The sequence below is a fragment of the Palaemon carinicauda genome, chromosome 7 (assembly GCF_036898095.1).
Source record: "Palaemon carinicauda isolate YSFRI2023 chromosome 7, ASM3689809v2, whole genome shotgun sequence".
Classification (NCBI taxonomy): Eukaryota; Metazoa; Arthropoda; class Malacostraca; order Decapoda; family Palaemonidae; genus Palaemon; species Palaemon carinicauda.
In genome coordinates this window covers 168,668,876-168,696,421 of record NC_090731.1, presented here as the reverse complement: position 1 = coordinate 168,696,421, position 27,546 = coordinate 168,668,876, and the positions used below count along the sequence as shown (strand labels likewise).

Sequence of the window (27,546 nt, the reverse complement as noted above, 5' to 3'; positions counted from 1 at the left end):
TTTATATGGCATAAACAGCAACTTAGAAAGGTGGCGGCCATAGTCTCCTTTTGAGAAAAGGGAACTAATCAAAATAAAAGTGCTAGGATATAGAAATTCTTGGAAATCCACGCTCAAAAGGTTTTACAGGGGTTTAGATTTGTACCGAGCCCTGTTAATAATGAAAATAGAAAAAAAAATTAAATAAAAATGCTTATCTTCTCTGTGCTCAATGGTATTAAGCTACTAAGCCCCATGATAAAGAGGATTAATCTACCAAATTGACATTACCAACTAAAACAGACAAACCTACTTCCTGTTGGAACTACCAAACCAAATGAGTTATATTCTAAGAACTTATGAGTAGGGTTCCTTAAATAAAAACTGAGCAGGTTGAAATATATGGAATTTTAACAATACAACTTCCTATTTCTATACTCACTTAAATAAGTGAATGTCAACTTACCCCCTAAAATAAATAAGTTTCATGCCTTCTTTCCTAATATACTGTACTAATGCCTCTAATAAAGCAATGAGACTTATCAGTGTCTAACAACAATAACATGTTGCACATGTACTTCTTCAGTCTCAAAGTGAAAATACTTCCCTATTCTCTTCATGCTACTAGTTAAGTGGGAAGAAAAGTGGGTATGTATATGAACATGTAATTTTAGAAATAAATTTCATTATTAAAATTGTTTATTTCTATGAACCTCCAATGATGTTCATATTGCTGAATACCACACTTTAGAGGGGGTTCGATAGCCCTATTGCCTATCGCAAGGCTTCAACATGGAACTGATATTACATGTTGGAGCAATATGACTTAGTCAAAGCATTCTCTCGTTAAGAGGGGACACCACTACTGGCACTTCCCCAAGGGTCAGGAAGACACTTCATGGTTAAAATAAGGCAGACACTACTCTTCCTTAAACACTTGGTAGCAGATAAACCTCCTTCCTCCCGCAGAGCACTAGCAATGTCTACGGAATGCAAAATTCCTTAGGTTTATGTTGTCATTGGCTCGAGACCACAATAGTGAGGGAATGAAGCAACTCAACAGGAACAAGGATGATGTGTACAACAGCAGGTTTGCACAGAAAACCATCACATTTACACTTTACCCAGAAAACAACTGCATATCTTTGTCTTCTTCCTTTAATATACTGTATCCCTCAAATTCAACAATCTGTTTGCACACCTATTGATTTCTAAACGAGAAACAAGAAAATTAAAACAGCCAAAATTAGAGAGGCTGCAAGAGTTCGTCTGTACCTCTTGTGTCCAAAATGAAAGGTAAAGTGTATAGCTGACTGTTGGGTGGACAGCGTATACTCTCCACGTGCCAGTAACTAATACTACAGTGAACCCTCGTTTATCGCGGTAGATAGGTTCCAGACGCGGGCGCGATAGGTGAAAATCCGCGAAGTAGTGACATCATATTTACCTATTTATTTAACATGTATATTCGGACTTTTAAAACCTTCCCTTGTACGTAGTACTGTTAACAAACCACCCTTTAATGTACAGAACACTTAATGCATGTACTACAGCACCCTAAACTAAAACAGGCACAAATATTAAAGGCGATTTTATATCATGCGTTTCCTAAACACCTAAAAAGCACGATAAAAAATGGCAACCAATGTTTTGTTTACGTTCATCTCTGATCATAATGAAGAAACAAACTCATTTAGTGTACACATATATGTATAGGTTAGTTTTTGCATCGATTATATTGATTATACAGTACTGTATGTTGATTTTTTTATTACCAATGTTTTAGTTTACGTATTTTTCTTAGGACTTCCAAATGAAATCTTTTTCTTTATGACGCCGCCTGAAACGACGGCGTGTACGCTCAGTAAACAACCACGCTCAGAACAAACAAGGCATTTAACGCGCATGATGATAGTGATAAATAATGATACAGTACATACAGTATTTACAGTAAAAGCATTTACAAAATATGTTACCTTACAAATATAAATTATACAGTACTTGTACGTAGCAAAGCAGGAAAACAATTTACGAGAGAGAGAGAGAGAGAGAGAGAGAGAGAGAGAGAGAGAGAGAGAGAGAGAGAGAGAGAGAGAGAGAGAGAGAGAGAGAGAGAGAGAGAGAGAGAGAGAGAGAGAGAGAGAGAGAGAGAGAGAGAGAGAGAGAGAGAGAGAGAGAGAGAGAGAGAGAGAGAGAGAGAGAGAGAGAGAGAGAGAGAGAGAGAGAGAGAGAGAGAGAGAGAGAGAGATTGTTTTACGTACGTAAATGTAAATTTTAAACAAAAAAAATATGATAGGTTACAACATGTAGACTTTTAAAACCTTCCCTTTAACTTAATGCATACAGTACGTACATTACTAAACTATAAAACAGGCAGTAAGAATATTAAAGTAAAAAATAAAGATTGTTACTGTACTCACCACGAAAGAAGTTGAAGAAAAACTTGAATGGTGATGGCGATGAATTTGCTGCACAGTAGAAATGATGATGATGAAGCTGATGATGTGTTCTACTGTGCAGTCAATGATAGTATTTTACGTCTCTTCAGACGGAGGTGTCTTTTCCTGGGACACCTCTTCAACTTCTTCCTGGGAAACTTCTTCAATTTCTTCCGAAGGCGTACTAGCAGGAGGAACTGGCTCTTTTTTGCGAGGCTGGAAGAACATTGTGATCGGAAGTTGTTGCCGCTGCTTCTTTTTTCGATCCAAGAGCATCCTGTAGGGAGTCATGATGTCATCGACCTTGTTGGAGAATTGCATCGAGCGAACCATATCCTCGTCCCACTCTTGTAACATTTCTTTCGCCTCCTTGATATGGTTGCAGAACTTGGCAAGCCGTTCTAATGTTAAGCCCGTTTCTTCGACATTTTCTTGGGTCTCTTCCTGGGTATCACTCTCTTCCTCACTTGCCGATTTCGTCAGGTCTTCAAGGTCTGCGTCAGTTAGGGGCTGGGAATGGCAGTCCAACAACTCGTCGACGTCTTCAGTCGTCATGTCGCCAAACCCGTCACCTCCAATTATGGCAGCCAACTGCACAGATTTCCGTATTGCAGAGTGTTGGATTTCCGACGGAGTAAATCCCTTGTCGTCGTAAACAATATTGGGCCACAGCTTCTTCCAGCTCGCATTCACGGTTGCAGGTTTCATCTCTTGAAGTGCCTTCTGAATATTCTGCAGGCACGTGGCTATGGTGTACTGCCGCCAGTACGCCTTCAAGTTGAAATCTTCATCCTCGTCATCTTGGGCAGCATCCACGCACGCAACGAGGTCCGCCAAGGTATTCTTCGTGTAGAGGGCCTTGAACGCCCTGATAACCCCCTGGTCCATAGGTTGAATTAATGACGTGGTGTTGGGTGGCAGGAACTCAACCTGAACGCCCTCACGCGACAGGTCAGTTGCGTGTCCACCAGCGTTATCCATAAGGAGAAGGATCTTGAATGGCAAGCCCTTCTCTAAGAGATATTGACTGACTTGCGGGATGAAACACTGGTGGAACCAGTTGGAGGTCAGCATCTTCGTAATCCATGCTTTTGGATTATGCATCCAGTACACGGGAAGGAGATTCTTATTTTTATTTTTCAAAGCGCGAGGATTTTTCGACTTATAAATAAGCCCCGGCTTTAACAAAAATCCAGCAGCATTGCCACACATCACGAGGGTAACGCGATCCTTGAATGCCTTAAAGCCAGAGGCTTTGGCTTCCTCTTTGAACAGGAAAGTTCGCGACGGCATTCTCTTCCAAAACAAGCCAGTCTCATCCATATTAAAGACTTGTTCCGGCTTGTATCCACCTTCGGCGATAATATTCTTGAACGTCTGGTTCACGTAAGTTTCAGCAGCGGCAGTGTCAGCGGAAGCAGACTCCCCATGCAGGGAAACGCTTTTCAGGGCGAAGCGTTTCTGAAACTTCGCGAACCATCCTTTGCTTGCGGAAAAACGTTTCTGAGGCTGGGAATCAGTGGATGTCCCTGGTTGAGGATCATCTGCATCATCATCATCTTCAGCATGGTTGCCGTCGTCGTCTTCAGGTTCCTTTGCAGCAAAATTCTCATATAAACTCAAAGCCTTTGTTTGGATGGTGTTCGTATCCAAGGCTATGTTCTTCTTCCGGCAGTCGGCAATCCACACAGCTAAAGCACCTTCCATGCGTACGATCGTTTTATTACGCGTTGTAACGACTCGCTTCGCTGATCTGCTAAAGGTGATTGCAGCCGTCTTTCTAATGTTCGCCTCGTCCTTTTTGATATAGCGAACGGTGGATTCGTTGATGCCAAAATGGCGGCCGGCGGCCGCGTAACTTCTACCATCTTTTAACATGTCGAGAAGCGTAACCTTCTCAGCTATCGTCATCATCCTTCGGTGGCGTTTAGGCTCGCTACCAGCCTTACTAGAAGCAGAACGCTTGGGAGGCATTGTACAGTAAGATTTAACAGAAAGTTCAACAAAAAGTTCAACTTAAAACAGTCGCACACAGCACAGATTAAACTTCACAAACTTAAGAACGTCTACTCAGCGATACGCGGAAAGAGAAAGTGAACGATCCAGCCCCGCGAGAACTTTGATGCTGCGGGTAGAAGATGCGGGCAAAACACCAATCACAGGCTAGATAACAAAACTTGAGTTCTGATTCGTCATCTATCAGCGCTTGAACCAATCACAACCCGTCTTACAGTACTATGATGCGTTGGTTACTCATAGAAGATGCCCCGCGCATACTGAACGTACGTAGATTAAGTACAATACCGTAATAATAATAAATAATGATAATAATACTGTACAGTAATAATAATAATAATAATGATAATAATAATAACAATAATAATTTTATTAACAACAACAACAATAATAATAATAATAACAATAATAATAAAAATTTACGTACGCTATTTTACGCCTCTCTCTCTCTCTCTCTCTCTCTCTCTCTCTCTCTCTCTCTCTCTCTCTCTCTCTCTCTCTCTCTCTCGTACGCTTATTCGAAATGTGATTTTTGCAACAAAGAATATTATTGGATGCAGTACTGTACTACGTACGTATACATACAAAAGATTCATGGAAAAGAAGCACATCCATTACAGTACACACCATTCTAATATGGTATGACTGCATCTGATTTGCGTTTCATGTTCGATTTAATTTTACTACGTACTGAATTATCGTATGATCACATTCTCTTTTCGTGTTTTATTTCTTTCTGTGCTGAATTATATATCATATGTAATGCAATGAACAATCAGTAAGAGCAGATATTACTAATTACAGTATTAATGGAATTACAGGTAACAAAATATCGTATTTGGGGGTCTTCAGATTTCGCGGTATTTTCGAATTTTCCGGAAAATCCGCGATTTGTATATATATATGGGTTATGGAAAAACCCCGCGAAGTGGTGAATCCGCGATTGTCGAACCGCGAAGTAGCGAGGGTTCACTGTACCTCATTATAGTCCAAATGGCTGTTTTCAGTTAAGCTGAAATCATATTCCTATTAAAGGATAATGGTTTGTATCAGTGTATGAATAAAGTTACTGACAATAAGGACTTACATCATTAACCATTTTAATTGCACTCAAATATACTTACTGTTTCCCAATCCACTGAATGAATATGTGAACCTAATTCTCTCACAGTAAAAAGCAACTCCACTGTTTCATAAGGACCCCAGCCTCCTACATCTTCCACTATTCCACATTCATCTGTTGAAGAAATATTCTCAATATAATTATAATTAGGTTATGGTTTTGGAACCAAAACAACATTGAATTACATTTACTGTAAAGAAACAGTAACTGCGTAAAATAAATTTTGAAATTACTATGCAATAAATTATAAACTTTCACCAAAATAGAAATAACTGTCGGACTGCATGATACATTGGTTAGTTTGTGTGGTACACCATTTTTACAAAGTTGCAGTAAATATGTGGCATTGGTCACAGCTAGTCCTTTTTTTTTACATACTGTTTATAAATAGATAGGAGAAAGGTCATAAGGTTTAACTACATAGTCTGCATAAATATGAGTGCCTCTTGGATCGGTATGGAGATGAAAGTGGGTAAAAACTCACATGATTAATGGCCTTCTGTTCTGATTCTGGTCTTCCTCTCTTTTTTCCCAATACTTCACATTAATATACTGTCAACCATACTTTCCACATGACAAAAACATTATGCTACCCTTCTTTTTCTTACACTAACCTTATCTTTCTGTTTTCCATCCCTGTAATCTATTTTGCTCTATACATACTAGCCTGCTTCAACCTTTTTTAACATCAACATTCAACATCTACACTTATTTTCCATACAAGATGGCTAAACTATTCCTTATACACTTCAAGTTTAGCTTACTTATATGGTCCTGTTTGCTTCTAAATTTCTTATCTAAATCCTGCTATTTCACTTGTTTCAGCTTATCTATAACTTCAAAATTTCCTTAATTTTACCCCAATTTAATCACAAATATGATGTCTATACAAATTATTGACTTTCATTCCAACATTCCCATCTGAATCTTGCTATTTCAATTTGCATTTATGCTGTTACATTTTGTCATATCTTACTTTTTCCATAAAAATTCCATATACACTATCAGTAAGGTATACCAAAAGATTCTATCCCATTATAATTATATCTACTAGGTCATTCGCCTAAATTTTTATACAAAGGAACAATCATCTCGTCTAAATGAAGCCTTCTTTTATAGAAACATCTTAAACACTACTATCAATGGACTACAGCATCTTACCTGCAATCAGTTAATTAATGGTGCATTTCCAGTCTTTAGCCTCATAATGATTTTTCTTAGGTCCACTAAGTCACTTTCATAAGAATTTTCGAACTTACACTAACACGTGCCATTCTTCCTTCATCCAGATGTGTATCCTCTACATCCATCATTCAATAACTATTCATGATGTGCAATCCACCTAAAAAAAGGACTACCTTCTTTTCAGACAAGAAACTAAGGAAGCCCATTTTTGTGAGAATTATACACATAAGAAACCAACTTTACTCTTCTATTACTTATTGACAACTCAATTTGTACTATGAAAAAAAGGTTTCTTCTTATTACAGAAACACCAACCGTACACATATGAATTACTTACCACGAGGATCTAATTCACCTTCATGAAAAATTAACGGGGCTAAAACAGCCTGAAGTTGTTCTTGATATGGCACAATTTTTGCAGGTTCACCTGGTCCAAGACGAGAATTGAATGCTATAACACTCTTGTACTCACGACAAAGCTGAAAAATAATTATGCATTACAATATTACTAAGCAATTCAAGTACATCTAATCACTAAAGGTCAATGCTCTAAGTTGCAAGATCTATAAAATCACTGAAAAGCATTTTCTGTAATAAGGATACAATACTATCACTACACAATCTTTTGACTTTCTTTTTCTCAAAGTGCTTTGATAGTGTGGATTTGACAATAAACAAGCAATATACAGTGTGAAATGTTGAATGCTTTTGAACGAACATGATAAAATGACTGTGGAGGTCCTGTAGAGAGTAGGATTCCCCTCCTATATAGGACCAGAAAAGCAGCCCTTAAAGTAAAAGTAAAGTAAATAGTCAATGAAAGGAATTATTTAACTTAAAATCACTTTATATTCCTTTCCTAATGAGGAGGTGGACTTTTGCAGTTCAACCTTTACACGAGTTAGATGAGTGTCGCTAACTCGAAATCCCAACCAGACAAATATAATACTCAACTTGGGAGCAGAGATCTCTAAGACGTCGGACATCTTCAAAAACACAAAACAACACAGAGCAAAGCAAAACACGTCTAACCAACGCTGGTGCTATGGAGGAATGAGTTAAGGGGGTGGGGAAGGATAGTCATAGTAGGAGGCAGCAGACGGGGGATGTTGATGAGGGAGAGGTCTAATTGGTGAGGGACCTATGGTCGTGGTTCTATCCCGCCCCAGTTTTCTATACAGACACTCAAAGAGTGAGCGAGCTGGGTTTATTCCTGGCATTCCATCCATCCTTTTTTCTCTGGTATATTTAGCAATAACTATGCCTTAGAAATGGGGCTAGAGGAGCATTTCACGAAGCGACACAGGTCGAGCCCAGAAATAGATTTTTTCTTGTCAAAATCCCTTTTAAACTAGTTGTTTGAGAATGAAACAGTTAATTGATTTTAATAACGAGAGATCACAGAAGGTACATGTTGGAATTCTGAATAATCATGGGTTTTCCTGGCAGATGGTATCAAAACTGCAGTTACAATATTTTTTCACTACCTTACAAGAACTTTCAAGGTGATGTATACTTTACCATTGAAAATCTTTCTTGACATTTAGCTGGTGAGATCTTATAACTAAATTTAAGTCTTGATGCTACGTCTTTCCAAATAGGACTTCCAGCAACGAGCAGACTTTCAAATTCTGATGTGTCATGGCAAAGCAGGCGCCATTCCTTCATAACATTCAACATAACGTTAAAATTACTTTTTGTCCATTGAATGCGTCCATATTCTGTAAATAAAGTAAATAGACAAAAAGTATTATTATACTATGTTTTACATATCAAGTTTTGTAAAATTTAGAGAGAAATGTTTACTATCATAAGACATATATACTGTACTATAATCCATAATTTCTATGCAAAAATCTAACTGAAATTAAATAAATAGTACATACTTGGTTGACTGGTCTTTTTAACATCACACTCAATCTTGTCATCAAAGAAAACCTTTAATGATGTATCAGATGATATTCTTTCTGCAAAGAAAAACCATTATGAAAACTTCTATCAATACCTGCATATCTTTTACAAGATTGGACTATTTCACAATAATTTAATACTTTCTTTGCAAATTCACCATTTCAAGAAAGAAAGCAATTTACAAGCTACAATTAAAGCATAAACTAAAGTGCTATCCAAAGTGGTTTTTGGCATTATGATTTTCAAGATACAATACATATCTAATTGCACATTGGCAGAGTACAGTAACATCCTAAATCATTAGAATATTCCATACATATAACTGAAATAAATTAGAGTAGAAATTTAAACACTCGACAAATGATTCTTGGGAAAATCTAATATTTGACATATTTTACAGACATTCTGGATATTTTTATCATTTTGAAAAAAAAAAAAAAAAAAAAAAAAAAAAAAAAAAACATCATAGACTAGGGCACCCAAAGTTTATGGGTGAATACAGGCTCACCCCTATAGAGACTATTTACCAGAGAGGATCAAAACTAATCCAAAAGCTATCCCCACAATAATGCCCAGACCCAAAGTCCCTGGATGAGATGGAACCTCCTCTCCCTCATGTGTCCCCCTACCTCTCTCCCTTTTCCAGGGAAACAAAAAACATCTTTAAAGAGGACATTTTCCCTGGGGTCCTCGAGACTTACCATATCACCGACTCTCCGGGTCCTCATCAGGTGAGACCCTTGGAGTCTACCTCTACCAAGCCTAAGGAAGTATTTTTTCCTGAGGGTCTTAGGACTCATCAAGAAGATCAACAACTTGTGTGATGTTCCGAAAACCCCCTTCTCTGGAAGGCAGAGTTCCATTGACTTCAAAGCACCCCACTGAGTTGTCATGGTCATATCAGACCAAGACCACCATCCTTCTCCTCTTCCCTTAGACCCTGAGGTAGTAACCTTGACCCCAGTGATGTAAAGAGAAGCACCGCACTATGCCATTAAAGCACTCTCCTGTGCCTTCGCCCTCTTTGCTTCACAAAGAGGACTGACTCCTATGATGGAGATTTTGTTTCCAAGGGCTCAGCTTACCCATCAGGGAGTGAAAGCAGCAGTTTTTTGGGCTATAGCCCTGTGCCTGCACCTACAGCATTGTTGAAAAGCAGCCCTGTCTTTACTCACAAGGGATGTCATCCCTAGTCCTGGGTAACAGTTGCTAATCACGAAAAAGGACAAACACAAAGAGCGTCTCCCATTACGCCTATGGGCCAACCACACGTGCGAGTCTCTCAGAAGAGAGAAAGAGAGACCTTCAACCACAATTGCACAACCATCATATCAGACAGCGGGAAGATCAGGAAAGAGGGTTACTCAACAATGCCCGACTCACACTACGAGAGCCGACACCTCCTTATCATATTGCCCACTCTAGGAAGAGGAGACGACATAAAGATGATATATCTCTTGAAGTCTTTTTTGAAAAGAGGGCAAAAACAAAACTAGCTCCAAAAGTAGAACAACCGGGTCCATTTCCTCCTTTCCCTAGGGTCATGCGAGATGAAAGAGACGAATGACGTCCCAAGCTGTGGTCAAGTTTATAGATCGGGCCCATCAAAGTTTACAAAGAAATAACACACTGCAGAACCATCGCCACAATTGGGCCAGGATCCAGAGTCTCCTGATAAGTCGGATTCTCACCCACAAAGACATACAGTGATCTCTCACCTCTCTTATTTTTGGGGAGGTATTGTGTGGTCTCCAAGACCCTTCTTTCTCACTAACCTCATGAAAGGAAAGGAATCATTTGATTCTCACTCTGAGCGTGGAAACTGGTGGCTTGGTGCTAATTAGTATGCAAGTAGCATTGTCTCTTGCATTACTATTTGTTATCGGTGATGACTTGTCATTGGTTACCAGATGATTTTCAGCAATGGAAGTGCTTTGAAAGGTTAAATAGAGCCTGAACCTAAAGGTTTCCCTTTATACACTCTGATTCTGTGCTTTGCATATTGAAACACTAGCCCTAGAGCAGGGGAAACAATATTGCTTTGGTATTTTTATGATATACTGGATTCCCCTTTCTAGCTTTTACAAGAAAGCCCCCTGTGGCCGCGGGGGGCATATAAAAATTAGAATAGCGCCAACGTTATCCCTGCGTGTCGTATGAGGCGACTAAAAGGGACGGGACGAGGGGGCTGGGAACCCCCTCTCCTGTAAAAAATTCCTGCGAGACATCGACAAGGAGATGGAGCTGGGGGGAGAGTGACTGCTCCCCGCACTCTAGTTTTGGGGTGTCTGAATGTGCGTGGATGTAGTACGATAGAGAGTAAAAGATGTGAGATTGGAAGTATGTTTAGAAGTAGAAGGATGGATGTATTGGCCTTGTGTGAGACAAAGATGAAAGGAAAGGGTGAAGTAATGTTTGGTGAAATGTCTGGTAGAGTGTCTGGGATTGAAAGGGGAAGAGCGAGAGAGGGTGTGGCGTTATTGCTGAGTGAATGGATGACAGGTAAAGTAGTGGAATAGAAGGAGATATCGTCTAGGTTGATGTGGGTAAGGGTTAGGTTGGGTAGGGAATGTTGGGCGTTTGTCAGTGCGTATGGGCCAGGTAGTGAGAAAAGTGAAGAAGAGCGGAATGAGTTCTGGAATGATTTGACTAGGTGTGTAGAAGGACTGGGTAGAAGGAATTATGTAGTTGTTATGGGTGACTTAAATGCTAGAGTGGGCGCTGGAGAGGTAGAAGGTGTCATTGGTAAGTATGGCGTACCAGGTGAAAATGAGAGTGGTGAGAGACTGGTAGACATGTGTGTTGAACAAGAGATGGTAATAAGTGCTAGCTTCTTTAAAAAGAAAGATAAAAATAAGTATACATGGGTAAGAGTGGCAAATGGAAGAGTAGTAGAAAGGGCATTAATGGATTATGTGTTGGTAACTAAAAGAATGTTTGGAAGATTGAAAGACGTGCACGTGTATAGGGGTATGGCTAACGGTATGTCTGATCATTTTTTGGTGGAAGGAAAATTAGTTGTAGCAAAAGAGTGGGGGAATAGAGTAGGTGGATGTAAAAGGGAGGTAGTGAGGATTGAAGAGCTAATAAAACCGGGGGTAAAAAGTAAATATCAGGAAAGGTTGAAAATGGCATATGATGAGGTGAGAGTAAGAGAAACTGGTAATTTAGAGGAGGAGTGGAAGTTAGTAAAAGAAAATTTTGTTGGGATTGCAAGTGATGTATGTGGTAAGAAGGTTGTTGGAGGCAGCATGAGGAAGGGCAGTGAATGGTGGAATGAAGGAGTGAAGGTGAAAGTGGAAGAGAAAAAGAGGGCTTTTGAAGAATGGCTGCAGAGTAATAGTATAGAGAAGTATGAAAAATATAGAGAGAAAAAGGTGGAAGTAAGGCGCAAGGTACGTGAGGCAAAGAGGGCAGCTGACCTGAGGTGGGGTCAGGGTTTGGGTCAGTCATATGAAGAGAATAAGAAGAAGTTTTGGAAAGAAGTGAAGAGAGTAAGGAAGGCTGGTTCAAGAATTGAAGAGACAGTGAAAGATGGAAATGGAAGGTTGTTAAAAGGAGAGGAGGCAAGGAAAAGGTGGGCGGAATATTTTGAAAGTTTGCTGAATGTTGAGGATAATAGGGAGGCAGATATAATTGCTGTTCCAGGTGTTGAGGTGCCAGTGATGGGAGATGAGAATGAGAGAGAGATAACAATAGATGAAGTGAGGAGAGCACTAGATGAAACGAGAGTAGGAAAAGCATCTGGTATGGATGGTGTGAAAGCTGAGATGTTGAAGGAAGGGGGTGTGACTGTACTTGAATGGTTGGTGAGATTGTTTAATATGTGTTTTGTGTTGTCAATGGTACCAGTAGATTGGGTTTGTGCATGTATTGTACCACTATATAAGGGTAAGGGAGATGTGCATGAGTGTTGTAATTCAAGAGGTATTAGTTTGTTGAGTGTAGTTGGAAAAGTGTATGGTAGAGTATTGATTAATAGGATTAAGGATAAAACAGAGAATGCAATCTTGGAAGTACAGGGTGGTTTTAGAAGAGGTAGGGGTTGTATGAATCAGATTTTTACAGTTAGGCAGATATGCGAGAAATATTTAGCAAAAGGTAAGGAGGTGTATGTTGCGTTTATGGATCTGGAGAAAGCATATGATAGAGTTGATAGGGAAGCAATGTGGAATGTGATGAGGTTATATGGAGTTGGTGGAAGGTTGTTGCAAGCAGTGAAAAGTTTATACAAAGGTAGTAAAGCATGTGTTAGAATAGGAAATGAAGTGAGTGATTGGTTTCCGGTGAGAGTGGGGCTGAGACAGGGATGTGTGATGTCGCCGTGGTTGTTTAACTTGTATGTTGATGGAGTGGTGAGAGAGGTGAATGCTCGAGTGCTTGGACGAGGATTAAAACTGGTAGGCGAGAATGACCATGAATGGGAGGTAAATCAGTTGTTGTTTGCGGATGATACTGTACTGGTAGCAGACACAGAAGAGAAGCTTGACCGACTAGTGACAGAATTTGGAAGGGTGTGTGAGAGAAGGAAATTGAGAGTCAATGTGGGTAAGAGTAAGGTTATGAGATGTACGAGAAGGGAAGGTGGTGCAAGGTTGAATGTCATGTTGAATGGAGAGTTACTTGAGGAGGTGGATCAGTTTAAGTACTTGGGGTCTATTGTTGCAGCAAATGGTGGAGTGGAAGAAGATGTACGTCAGAGAGTGAATGAAGGTTGCAAAGTGTTGGGGGCAGTTAAGGGAGTAGTAAAAAATAGAGGGTTGGGCATGAATGTAAAGAGAGTTCTGTATGAGAAAGTGATTGTACCAACTGTGATGTATGGATCGGAGTCGTGGGGAATGAAAGTGAGGGAGAGACAGAAATTGAATGTGTTTGAGATGAAGTGTCTAAGGAGTATGGCTGGTGTATCTCGAGTAGATAGGGTTAGGAATGAAGTGGTGAGAGAGAGAACGGGTGTAAGAAATGAGTTAGCGGCTAGAGTGGATATGAATGTGTTGAGGTGGTTTGGCCATGTTGAGAGAATGGAAAGTGGTTGTCTGCTAAAGAAGGTGATGAATGCAAGAGTTGATGGGAGAAGTACAAGAGGAAGGCCAAGGTTTGGGTGGATGGATGGTGTGAAGAAAGCTCTGGGTGATAGGAGGATAGATGTGAGAGAGGCAAGAGAGCGTGCTAGAAATAGGAATGAATGGCGAGCGATTGTGACGCAGTTCCAGTAGGCCCTGCTGCTTCCTCCGGTGCCTTAGATGACCACGGAGGTAGCAGCAGTAGGGGAGTCAGCATTATGAAGCTTCATCTGTGGTGGAAATGTGGGAGGTTGGGCTGTGGCACCCTAGCAGTACCAGCTGAACTCGGTTGAGTCCCTGTTTAGGCTGAAGGAACATAGAGAGTAGAGGTCCCCTTTTTGTTTTGTTTCATTGTTGGTGTCGGCTACCCCCCAAAATTGGGGGAAGTGCCTTGGTATATTGATTGACAAGAAAGCCCTAGGAGACCACACAGCACCTCCCAAAAATAGGTTTTTCTTGCATGTAAACCCCTTTTAGTTTGCCATGTTTAGCCTGTTGCACAATGGTTTGGTCTTCAACAACTGATTCATCCTATAATGTTAGATTAGTGCTTGAAATATATATATACACTATAAAAAATCTAATCTATTATAGATTTTATTCCTGGCATCAATCTTTAATTAGCTCTGCACTTTTTATAAATATTTTTTTTTCTCCATAACCATATGTCCATTGTATTCACATCTTCCCAAACTGTATCCACCAACTAGCAATGGATAAGAGTCAATTCTAATAGTTTTACTTTTTCTCCAGAGCAGTTCAATGCCACACAGTTTTTAAATTTTATTTAACTTGTGACCTAATTAAAGAATGATATTCCCAAGACCTATAGACACCCTGTTGAAATTTTTCAAGTTCAAATTGGATGCAAATGCTTTTTCCAATTATTCCTATATACCAGTGGTTTATTCTTTAATATCATAATTAATCTTATGTAATAAGCTTGTTTCCCTATTGGAGACCTTGGGCTTCTCTTATTCTGCTTTTTAAATGGGTATCTATTGGCTAAGATGATGAAGAGGAGGAGCAGAAGGAGCAGGATGAGGAAGGAGGAAAAAGAGCTAATATGGGCATAATGTACTATGAAAACAGATTACAATTGGTTTGCTTTTAAAGATTCCCAGAAATGAATGATGTTTCCAAAGGATAACACAAGTTTCACTACTACAAAATAAATCTTAGGATTGGCAAAACATAAAACATTTCCCATATAATGTACTATAATCAAAATAAAGACTGCAGCAGTGGCCTTTAAGTAATATGACCTAACCGCATATCAAAAATCTATTTTACATCAAGCAATGAAAATTTGCAAACTTCTCACCATAATGAAGCCATTAAATTAATATATTCCAAAAATGCGAGCCATAAAACACTGTACATGATTACGTGTGTAAGGAGGTTTTCCCAAAGGGTATTAAGAAAACGTTAACATCTCTCTTCTTCTAAAACCTAAAATACTTGTCTTATCCATGTTTCAGTGCATTACAAAATAGCAATAAAATCTTTGCAGCTGTATGAAAAATTGAATTTTGTGAGAACATTAAGAAAAGTTTATTTTCTCATGGCTGGGGCTAGGTATATATTGTCTCAATATATGAATCCAAATGTTTGTTTGTATGGGACTAAAATAAATCTAGAAACTTACTAGATTGATGTTCATTTTTTTCCTCTTCCTCAAACTTTTCATCAATTAGAGCTTTTAAAGATGCATCTGAAAGACTCCGTTCTGAAAATGAAAATGGATAAAAAAATTAATACAGACCATATACCAATTGTAATACAATTAGTACAGTTAAGAGAACAAAATTTAAATATAATATTTAATTCGTACGTTGTGTACAGAGAATAAGAATGGATCAATCTAGAAAAAAGGGTACACATTTAGGAAACTATGAGAAGAAAACTAAGTGAAGGGGCCTTGTTCAGAAGCAGAGGTTGCCATGATATAAAATGAGCTTTAAAAGGTTTAAAGGCTGCTCATGAATAGCAGAGGCAAGGAACAGTTACATAACCCTAGCCAAGCAAGAAAATGCCATAGAGACTGCCCATATATACATATGATCAGCACCCGAGCCCCTCTCCACCCATGCTAGGACCAGGTAGGGCCAGGCAATGGCTGTTGATGGCTCAGCAGGTAGACCTATAGGCTTTCTCAAACCCACCCTCCATAGCTCACAAGGATGGTAAGGTTGCAGCGACCAAAGAAACTAATGAGTTTGAGCGGGACGCAAACCTCAGTCTGCCTTGTGGAATCAAGAAGACTGATAATTTCAACTTCGAAACAGAAGAGAGTGGCGAGTTGATTACTATTTATCCCTAGAATGTTCCTTCCTTTACTAAGGGCATGAGTTTATTGAAGGAAAAAAAAATGGGAACTTAAAAATAATTAAAATTTTATTGGCAAATGACAATTAAACTGAGCTTCTGGATAAAAACGACCATCAGGCGAGTATAAAAACAAACAATTTTATTATTATAATTATACTATATATGCACACATATATATATACATATATAGTAAATCCTCGGTATTCGAACATCTCGAAGCTCAAACAAATCGATACTCAACCAAAATGTTCAAGTGAAAAATTACCCTGTTCTTGAACAAATTTTCGGTACTCAACCAGAGCGAGTAAATGCCTGCCAAGCCAAAAACGCCATCAGTTACAAGTTGGCCATTGTTCCAGATGAGCATAAACGTACCCTCTATTTTATTTATTGTTTTACTCTGTGCTATATCTTTGCTCTCCCTCCTTTTTTATTTATTTTGATTTATTAGCTCATAAACATGGGTCTAAAGAATAAAAGTGAAAGTGGTCAAGTAAATAGGAGAACAGTGCGAACAATAATTGAAGTGAAAAGGAAATCATCGATAAATACAAAATTGGAATGCGTGCTTCGGATCTTAATTTTAAATACTCGACAGCGTCAACTTAGCCATAGAGTTGTAAATCTTTTCTGCAAAAAAAGGCAGAAGCAACTAAAGTTGGATCAGTTTTAAATTAAAGAAAGACTAGCTCAAGAGGCAGAAAAGGGAAAAAACCCCGAACTCAATTACCCAATATTTTTGTAGAAGGGGATTCCCTCTCTCAACAGTAACTCCTCCCTTCCTCCCCACATCACCATCCAATTATAGCTATATTACAACAAAAAAGGTGTTTTCTTATGGTAAAACTACTTCTAATGTTATTTTTATTGAGAGGTTTGTGCATTATTCTATTTACTGTTGGCATAAAAACTACATAACTGTATCACTATTTTAAGCAATGTCGTGCTACTAGCAAATCAACTAGGGTATGGAACACATTATTCACTTTTACTCGTACATTATTTGTAATGGGTTATATGATTCAATTCGAACAAATCGGTATTCAACTATTTTTATGAGAACGAATTATGGTTGAAGACCGAGGTATTACTGTAGATTGTAAAAGAGCATGTTGCGAGTATTGAAATAAATATTAATAATTTTTTGTGTATTTTTACAGTATAATTTTTTAATAATCGTTCACCTCATCAACCTCTGATTTGCCTCATCAACCTGTTTTTTGTTTCAGGTTTGTGCAATGCCCTACACCCAGCAAGGGTTAAAGACCGTCTTGGCCAATAGATAGTGAAAAGCACTGCCCAGTAAATAAGATGAAACCAGAACTGGTAGGATACCTCTGACAGATATTACCCTTGAAGGGAGAATTTAGACAATATAGAGAACTAAGAACTGTGACATGGAGTAATGTAAATGTATTGGTGTCATACCAACACAAGATATTGAATGTTTTCCTTAGTTTTATAGTGTCTTAAAGATTTCCAATCATATAATGGGAATATATAATAATATAAGTTTAGGTAAACAAACTTCAAATATTCCTCACCATAATAATCAGTGTCCACTCAATAACACGAAAAAAGGGAGGATTAAGCTTTAAATTAAGAAAGCTTGTTGAGTTCCACCAAGAGTACATGAAAATGCCACCTGTGACCTGGGCAAAGACAATAGTGCGTATTCTTATAAATATGTTTGTGTAATCATATCTTGTGTCATCATTTCAGTATTTCAACCCATCTCCTTGCTTACATTTTTTGTTAATGATGTACTTATTGAGGTTCTCATCTTCCTTATGTTTATTTGTGTATAATAAAAAAAGGTGTTCCAACCATTTATTTAGCCATGGGTTAGTGGAAGTGGTGTCATAACTGGATAATAAGTCTGCGCACTATACCATGGTGCAGCCCGCTTACTACTACATAGATATTTATACTATTTTATTCCTTAATTTTATGAAATTTTAATTTCTCAAAATAAACTCACCTGAAGCTAAGGTTAAAACTCTTTTTACTGGATCCAAAATAGTTCTTAATTTTATTATTTCTGGTTGATTATTTTGGTGATCGTTAATTGCATCTTTCAATATTTGACCAACCTGTAAAGAAAATCACATCAGCTAAGAAATTACAAAACAGATCAAAGCATTTATAATATATTTACCAAAACTTTATACAATTAACAATATACTACTCCATTAGCTTAATCACAACATCAGGTTTAAAAGGACACTTCCTTTAATTTTTTAATGCACCTGCAGCATCAAGTGAAATCTGCAACAATTGGCAAAGAGGAGAAAAAACCTTCTGTATTAAAAAATACCTAAAAACCAGTGGTATCCATTAACAAATATTTGTCAGTCCGCTGATAGAGGTCACTCATTAAAAGTAACAATTTTTTCAAATTAATTTGTATTTTTCCCCTATATACAAAAGTGAGTCTTTTAATTATGGAGATTACTTCAATGCGAGCTGGAATCGGTCATTGAAGTTGAATAACAAGCAGTTATCCAATGGGTAAGAAAGCAGAACGAGAAGCCCCATCCACCATCCAGTCAAAAAAGACTCCCTTTTGATTCTTTGGCCCAGGACTTAAAAGTGGTGTGGTTGAGGAGGGAAGTTAGATTAAAGGACTTGCGTTTGTATAACTTTGAAATTTTCAAATTACTCTGAAAAATTTCTTATTTTTTCCTAAGCAGCATACAAAACCTCGTCTTTTAATCAAGGAGACTCATGCTCGGAGGGATGAAAGTCCCCTGGAACCTTGCTCTTTGGTAGAGCAATTTAGTTTAGGCCTTTAGAGTTCTTATGATCTTATCTAACTTATTCTTGAACTCGTTTACTGTGTTACTGTTTACTACATCTGCTGGAAGTCTATTCCAAGTATTTGCTATTTTGTATGTAAAGAAATTGCCACATTGAGAGGTGTTGTATCTTTTCAATTCCAGTTTGTATCCGTTACCTCTGGACTGATTCGTGCTAAGTGTGAATAGATTGTTGTAACCTACATTTGTTATTCCTTTAAGAATTCTGAATGCCTCTATTAACTGTCCCCTTAGTTGTCGAGTTTGTAGATCAAATAAGTTCAAACTTTCCATCCTCCGTCTATATCCAAATTGCCTTAGTGTTGGAACTAGTTTGGTGGCTAGTTTGTACTGCTTCCTGTCTATCTATTCTATCTATATACTTCTGAATACTTGGAGCCCAAAATTGGATTACGTATTCTAGATGGAGTCCTACTAGTGATATGTGCAGTGTAGTGCAGCATCCTTGTTTCTGTATTTGAATTGTCTCTTTTTGTAACCTAGTTTTTGCGATTTCTTTTCTGCTTTTATGCTCTGTTTGGTGAACACGAGAGAGAGAGAGAGAGAGAGAGAGAGAGAGAGAGAGAGAGAGAGAGAGAGAGAGAGAGAGAGAGAGAGAGAGAGAGAGAATCTAGGATGAGCAGAAGAAAGAAGGTGCCCTTCGTCCACACAGAAAGTGCACATGCTCGATACCAGAAGGTGATGAATAGTTTGTGGCACAAAACCATCCTTGTAAAAGACTACAGGCCGCATAGAAAACTGTCTCTCATTTAATTTATCAAGAAACAACTGTATACATTATCTTTGCCTTTTTCCTTGATATCACTTGAACACAATGATCTGCCATCACATTTATTCAAACTAAAATAAAAAGCAAAAGATTATGAGGAAGCAGAGAAGTGCATTTGTATCGAGCAGCGGCCAAAATCAAAATAAGGGTTGTTGTACCTCGAGAGTGGGCTGTGCCTACCCTTCACTCGCAAAAACCTACATCTAACTCGATTAAAGTTTAATCGGCTGTTTCCAGATTTGCTTAATTCATACTCCTATTAAAGGACAATGGTTTGTTTTCGGGAAGGAAGAAACTGAAATTACGATAAATTTATTAGTATTAATGTTAAATGAGAGAGAGAGAGAGAGAGAGAGAGAGAGAGAGAGAGAGAGAGAGAGAGAGAGAGAGAGAGAGAGAGAGAGAGATTCAATAACTTACCTTTTTAACTGAAGGTAGGGGATGAAGCAGGTTTTTCTGCCTTAGATACAGTCTAGTATTAGTCAAAAGGGAAAGGAGGTATGTAACTTTTGCTTCCTCACTTTCCCCAACAAATGATTGTATAACACACAATGCTGCTGTTATTATAATTTGGCAACTTCCTTTAGTCTCTGAAAAGATAAATTTCCATTGAGTTAATAATTTACATGTTTTCAAAGTTGGGATAAATGTTAATCCATTTTCAAACTAACATTTACACAAATATATATCTTAAGAAAACAAAACAAAATTGTACAAATAATACAGTACAACAATTTGGCTTACGTCCCTTCCGACCTTATGTCAGTCTCCCATAAATATTACAGGGAAAAATAAAATCTGTGCTATGCCAGCTTACATGACCTTAAGTCAGTCTCAAAGTTGAACTACTGTATTGCAAAAAAATGGAAACTTCTTTTTATTCTATTTATGAAATAGGTAAATATGTATACAGTAAGTACACTGATTATGAAAGTACTGTATCAGTGGTACTGCATACATAGCATAAACAGATTTTATAATCACCCAGTAATTATGAAGGAAAATATGGGCTACGTCTGACAACTTCATTTTGATTCTCTCGAAGGTGCAGTACAGTACAGGTTATAGTATGTAAATTTATTCAGACCGTAGTGCTGCTGGCTTTGTTACATTATAAAGACGAATAATGCAATTTGCTAAATGCTTAATTCATGACCATTAAATAAAAATTAAAAGGATTAACTAAGCTATCTCATTAAAATTAAAATGATTATGATATGAAAGAAAAAAGAAATGCACAGTGCTGAGGCACTAATAGCTTTTCGACTATTTCAACCGGAAGAAAGCTGCCTACACACATCAGCTCTTTATGAGTATTTTGCTGCGTTATATGTGCACATTGAAGTTGTCCTTTGATATCTTGGCAATCGTTTCAGATTTTAGCAATGTCCCTCAAGAAAGTTCAAGTGACTGATTCTAAGAGGCATGTGATTACAATGCAAGACAAACTGGATATGATGAAGAGATATGAAAAGCATGTTAAAGTTATAAACATTTCACGGGATGCAAGCCTGGGTCAGACAATCGTGTCCATCATTATTCAAGACAAAGACCCTACGTACCATACATGACTAAAAAGACTTTGTCATAAAAACTTCAACAATTAAATGAGAAGAAAGGTGTAAGCTACGATGAAATGGAAGGCTGCTTATCTCGTTAATACAAGCCAAATGTTTATTCATGAGAAGGCCAAGTCTTTGTTTGAGGACTTACAAAAATCATCCCTATGAAAAGAACACACTGTTTATCACAAGTAAAAGATGGTTTTATCTGTTCAAGAAACCCTTTAGTTTTTACAATGCTGCATTAAAATCTATGGAGAAACTTCTGCTGATACCGTAGCTGTCAAGGAATTTCTAAAATCCCTGAACAAATCAACAATCAGGATCGAATTCCCTTGGAATTAATCTTCAATGGCCATGAGACAGAATTATTTTGGAGGAGAATGCCCAATCATTCACTTATTTTGAAGGAAGAGAAAACTGTACCAGGGTACAAAGTTGCCAAAGATAGACCAACTTTAATGTTAAGGGGGAAACATCACAGGAGATTTCAAGATCTAGCCTTGATAGTCTACAATGCCTTTAAACCCTGGATCCTCAACAACATCCCAAGTCTGCACTTCCTGTGATTTGGATGGCTAATCCAAAGGCTTATATTCCTCATGGCCATTTTTTAGGATTGGTTTAGGGGCGGGCTATTTCATCTCATCTGTCAAGGATAATTGCTAGGTCAAGAAACTGCCTTTCAAGGTTATATTAATACTAGACAATGACCCCAGACACCCCTCACACCTGAATGACATACACCAGCATGGAACAGTTTTCACAACCCACCGACCAAGGTATCATAGCGATCTTCAAACAGTAATATTTACAGCGTACCTTACGTCAGGCAGTTGACGCTACTTCAGCAGTAGATGGGAATAAAATTTGGGACTTCTGGAAGAGCCATCCATTTCTTCATTGTCATACCTTGTTCAAAGCAGATTAAATTGTGAAGCTTACCCACTCAGAAATTTAGATCGGTGATTTGCATTAATTTCGGATTCCATTCCCTTTCCTTTAGACAAATTATGGTCTTGATGCCCTAGAATTTTCTATGAAACATAGTTGATTTTGTGCTTCCATTCATGCCATTTCTCTCTTTACTTTCATGAAATTCAAGATTCCAAGGTTGGTTGCACAAGGGTTGATGCAATTTTCAAAACCCAGCCCTCCCAAGAAAAGACATTTAACTTTAGATTTCATCAGAAGGACACTCGACAAGGCATCACTATACAGTATTATCAAAATATGGAAAACTTACCAACAAATCTTGGAAGAGAAACTACAGCATCTACTTGTGACATCTTATCCATGTAAGGGAAAGGCTTTTGCAATTCCTTATTGCGTTTCAAGGTTCGCAGACGGTTAGTATATAACTGACGAAGAAGAAAATAATAGACCCGACATTCTTCTCCAGTATATCTGAAACAAATTATTCTATGACATATACAAATTTAAAATGGCCTCTAAATCACATTTTTTTACAAATATTTCAAATTACTTTTGTGATGCAATACAAAACAAATTCTTTTATTCCAGCCAACATAGTCTATACACATCAATCAAAATTCACTACATAGTTGGAAAATATTATAAGACTGAAACCAATGAAGGTTGGCAAAATAGATCCTACTAGAATTCTCCTTTTCCATAAAATTATTGTATTATAAGATATTGAATAACAGTATACTGTAGATCAAAAATACAATTTTTTCATAAAAACATTATCCTCTTCTCTAGTATGTATGTAAGTATGTATGTATGTATATATGTATGCATGTATGTATGTATGTATGTATTATATATTTGCTAATTTTCAGTCTGTCAGGATAATATTGAAATGTTATTACAAAGTAGCTTCATTTCTGTGTTACATCTGAAATAAGCGTTGATTGATATATACTGTGATTATACACAAGCGTTTGAGGCACTGTGAATGTCTTGAACAGTCTTCAAAGCAAGTGTAAGGGTGTGATAATACTTGTAAGCCCAAAAAAGTTTTGAGTTTTGGCCAACAAAGAACATGGTGCCAATAATATCACAAGAGGTACAGAGGCTACCCATTGGCAATGTTAAAGGTCCATCAGAAGAAGGATGCCATTGCTGCTGCAGGTTGAAAGTAAGTCCATCTAGGCTACCGAGCAGATCATAAACAAAAAAATCAGTCATGAGAGATGAGCAAGCTCCTTATTCATTGGGTTTAGGATATAAACTGGATGTGGACTAGCTTATCACCACAAATGACGGCCTTATCTTTGTTTGCTGATCTAAAAGACAGAGCTGGAAACCCAGATTACAAGGCAAATTAGTTTCATGGGTCTCAAGAGTTTGAAGAAGCAACCTTCAGTTTCCCAACAAGATCAAAAGAAGTTCAGAGTACTGACAAGGAAGCTGTGAAGAAGTTTATAGAAATTCTGAAGCAGAAGCTGGCAAAAGAGCCATATTGGACCTCTTCTTGATGATATCCTCTAAGATTTTCATTACACAAGATGAAAAAAATGAAATCAGGGTTGAAGATCACCATGAATCCAATACTGATGGAGATCTTACATTTTACGGTGATACTAAGTCAACAAACCAATTACATACTCCTACCCTCATCGTCGGCGCCCTCTCGTGTCCGAGTATTGGGTTCTGTCGTTAGCCATCAGCCTCCTATCTCTGGGGTGGGTGCTTATGTCTGATGTGGCTGTTAAGTCCTAGTCTGTGGTGGAAGAGTCGCGGACAGTGTTCACAAGGGAGGGTAGGTGGTGGGCGGGGCTGTTCTAATCGCTCTCTCCTTCTTCTCCTCCTAGCCTCCTAATTTTGTCTCTTCTCCTCGAAGTCCACGGTGCCATGGTGTACTGTACTCCTCCAGGTTTTCCTGTCCCTGGCTGTTTCTTCCCATGAGGAAGGATCGATGTCAGTTAGAGCCAGGGTGCGCTTTAGTTGATCTTTATAGCGCATTTTCAGGGCTCCTCGTGGTCTGGTGCCCTGGGTCAGTTCTCCGTAGAATATTTTCTTTGGGAGCCTAGATGGAACCATCCTATGCACGTGTCCTATCCAGCGGAGGCGGTGGTGGATGATGGTGGCCTCCACGCTGGTCAGCGAAGCACGTTCTAAGACTTCAATGTTGGTGGTGTGGCTCTCCCAGGGGATTTTCAAGATCTGTCTCAGTTTCATTTGTTGGAAGCGTTCTAGGTTTTTAAGATCGTTTTTATATAGCGTCCATGTTTCACATGCATACAGGAGCGTGGAGAGGACTACTGCCTTGAACACCATTATTTTGGTGGTCATTGTCAGTGCGTGGTTGTTAAATACGCGGCAGTTGAGTCGGCCAAAGGCGGAGTGGGCTGCCCTGATCCTGTTCTCCACGTCCTTTTTGCTTGTGGGAGCCGATGTTAGGATGCTCCCTAGGTAGGAGAACTGGTCCACCTGTTCTAGCGGTTGGTCATTCATTGTGATATTGAAGTTGGGGAGCATCAGTCCTGGTGGATGTTGGACGAGGGTCTTGGTTTTGTCTGTGTTGACTTGTATCCCAAAACGTTCGTAGGCAGAGTTGTATGCATCAGCTAACGACTGCAGGTCCTCTGCCGTCTGACCTGGGGTGGCATTGTCGTCAGCATACTGCAGTTCTCGCACTGCACACAAGGTGGTCTTGGTTCTGGCGCGGAGTCTAGCGAGGTTGAAAGCGCCTCCATCCATGAGGAAACGTAAGTCTACTGAGGGTGTTTCTGGGGAAATCTCGTTGAGCATTGCTGCGGTGTATAGCGAGAAACACGTTGGGGCCAGAACACAGCCCTGCTTCAGGCCGCCGTTGATGGGGAATGGGTCTGAAAGAGAGTTCTGGTGGCAGACTCTCCCAACCATTCCGTCATGGAGGGCACGCACCAGCTTGACAAAATCGGGTGGGCAGCCATATCTTTTGAGGACAGCCCACATGGCAGGTCGAGGTACTTTGTCGAAGGCCTTTTTCAAATCCCAGAAGATGAACATTATGGGCTGTTGTTGTTTGAGGCTCTTCTCTTGTAGTTGTCGCGCACAGAAGATCATGTCTATGGTCCAGCGGGAAGGTCGAAAGCCGCACTGGGACTCTGGCAGGACGTCTTCTGCGAGAATAAGGAGGCGGTCAAGGAGAATCCGAGCGAAAATCTTACTCGCAATGCTTAGTAGTGATATTCCCCGGTAGTTGTTACAGTTCTCCCTGTCTCCCTTCTTGAAGATGGTAATGATGTTTGCATCGCGGAATTCCCTGGGGGGGGGTCTTGGTCTCCCATATTTTCAGTATAAGGAGCATCAAACGGTTCCTCAAGCCGGGGCCACCGTGAGTGAGGAGCTCCAACGGGATGTTGTCTGGCCCTGGGGCTTTGCCGGGCTTCATGCGCTGCAGGGCCTTGTTGAAGTCATGGATGGAGGGTGGTAGTGCCATCCAGTGACGGACGGGATGCTGCGGGGTCATTCGCAGGAGATCGTCTGGGGTGTCTGCTTGGTCATTGAGGAGGTTCTCAAAGTGAGACCTCCACCTGGCCAGGATGCCCTCGCTGTCGGTGATGGTCGTGGCCCCTTCCACGTCCTTCAGGCTGCCCACTGATGACCGTGTGGGACCGAATATTTCCTTTGTTGCTGCATAGAAGCTGCGCAGGCCACGTTGGTCAGCGAAACTCTGTATTTCTGCAGCTTTTCTTTGCCACCAGGTGTTCTGGGCTTCACGGATCCCTCTTTGGCAACCAGCTTCAGCCACCTTGTGAGCACATTTGTTAGCTGCTGTTGGTTGGTTTTCCAAAGTCAGGCGTGCTTGTCGTTTGGTTTCGATGAGAAGAGAGATGGTAGCATCATTCTCATCAAACCAATCCTGCCGTTTCTTGGTGGTGTAGCCTAGTGTTTCCTCCGCGGCACGGGCCATGGCGATTCTGAGGGTGGTCCAGTGGTGCTCAACAGTGGCCTGACCCACGGGGTCTGCGAGGTATTGTTCGCAGGCCTCCTTGTAGTTCTGTGCCACCTGTGGGTTGCGGAGCTTACTACAATCAAAGCGTTGGTGTTGTACGTTGTCAGGTGCCCTTCTGGGTGGTCGTAGGGTCGTCACGGAGAGTCGGGAGATGAGGAGTCTGTGGTCCGTCCAGCAGTCGTCCGCTCCAGGCATGGATCGGGTGATGCGGACGTCTCCTCGGTCTCTGGCCAGGACGTAGTCCAGGGTGTGCCAGTGTTTAGACCGTGGGTGTCTCCATGTGGTCTTTTGTCGCTTTGGTAACTGGAAGATGGTGTTGGTTACCACAAGTTGGTGTTCTGCACACAGACCCAGTAGGAGTTGGCCATTGGCGTTGCAATTTCCAATGCCATGGCGGCCGATGATTCCCTCCCACAGGCGATGGTCTTTGCCTACTCGGGCATTAAAGTCGCCAAGCACAACGAGCTTGTCATTGGCGGGCACTGCCTGGATGGTGCGGTCGAGCTGGGTGTAGAAGGCAGCTTTGTTATCATCGGTTAAGGTCATAGTCGGGGCGTAGACAGAGATCAGGGTGAGGTGTCTGTCCCGCGTGATGAGGATGCGGACAGTCATCAGGCGCTCACTGATGGCCTTGGGAGCGAGGTTGTGCTGCTGCACTAGCTGGGAACGGATGGCAAAGCCGACACCGTGGATGCGAGGCTCCTCTAGGGCCTTGCCTTTCCAGAAGATGGTGTAGCCTCTTCCAGCTTCCCTGATGTTGCCCTCTTCGGGTAGTCTGGTCTCGCTAAGAGCCGCCACATCAACATTGAAGCGGGCTAATTCCTTGCAGACGAGGGCTGTACGTCGTTCCGGGTGGTTGGTGTTCGTCACGTCTTGGAGTTTGCGGATGTTCCACACACCTAAGGTTAATATTTTTTTCTTGTTGTTTCGACCGCATTAGTGGGATGTCCGCCAGCCGCGGTGAGCTGACCAGACGGGTTTGCCGTGTCCGATGTTTACCCCACCTTTTCTAGGGGCCTCCCCATGTGGGGTGGGTTGCAGTGTCCTCAATAGGCCAGCCCAGTCACGGGTCCAGCTGCCGAACTCTGGTGTCACGGCACCGTCACCAGAGAGCGACTGAATCTTAGACTCGCCGTCTGAGTGCAGTCGTGGGCTAAGGGCTTCCAGCTATCCAGGCCTGCCCCCTTCACCCACGGTGCTGTCGCCTCAGGACTTGCTGGTGGTGATGATGATGATGATGGTGAGAAAGAGATGAAGAAGGGTGGAGGAAACGACAGAATGCCAGTAGCTCGGTATATTGTTTTGGGTGGTCGTGGCTTTGCAACGGCCACGCACACACACTTGGCCCACATCGTTTTCACCACGGCTCAAGACATATGAGACAGGCGGCTTCTCCGATGTTGGTTGCATCGGGCTGCCGGGTTCTTGTTATGTCAAGGCC

At 40.1% G+C, this 27,546-nt stretch overlaps 1 protein-coding gene across 1 annotated transcript in view; it reads right to left on the bottom strand.

The window, feature by feature from the left end:
• Positions 1–27,546, bottom strand: part of LOC137644143 (uncharacterized) — a 91,065-nt gene that overhangs the window by 22,564 nt on the left and 40,955 nt on the right. The window contains exons 13-20 of the mRNA XM_068377125.1: positions 22,443–22,603; positions 20,055–20,224; positions 18,028–18,139; positions 15,364–15,444; positions 8,628–8,708; positions 8,263–8,462; positions 7,079–7,220; positions 5,558–5,670 (exon numbers count right to left, since the gene is read on the bottom strand). Of these exons, the coding sequence (XP_068233226.1) occupies positions 5,558–5,670; positions 7,079–7,220; positions 8,263–8,462; positions 8,628–8,708; positions 15,364–15,444; positions 18,028–18,139; positions 20,055–20,224; positions 22,443–22,603 (1,060 nt within the window). The remainder of the gene's footprint in view (positions 1–5,557; positions 5,671–7,078; positions 7,221–8,262; positions 8,463–8,627; positions 8,709–15,363; positions 15,445–18,027; positions 18,140–20,054; positions 20,225–22,442; positions 22,604–27,546) is intronic.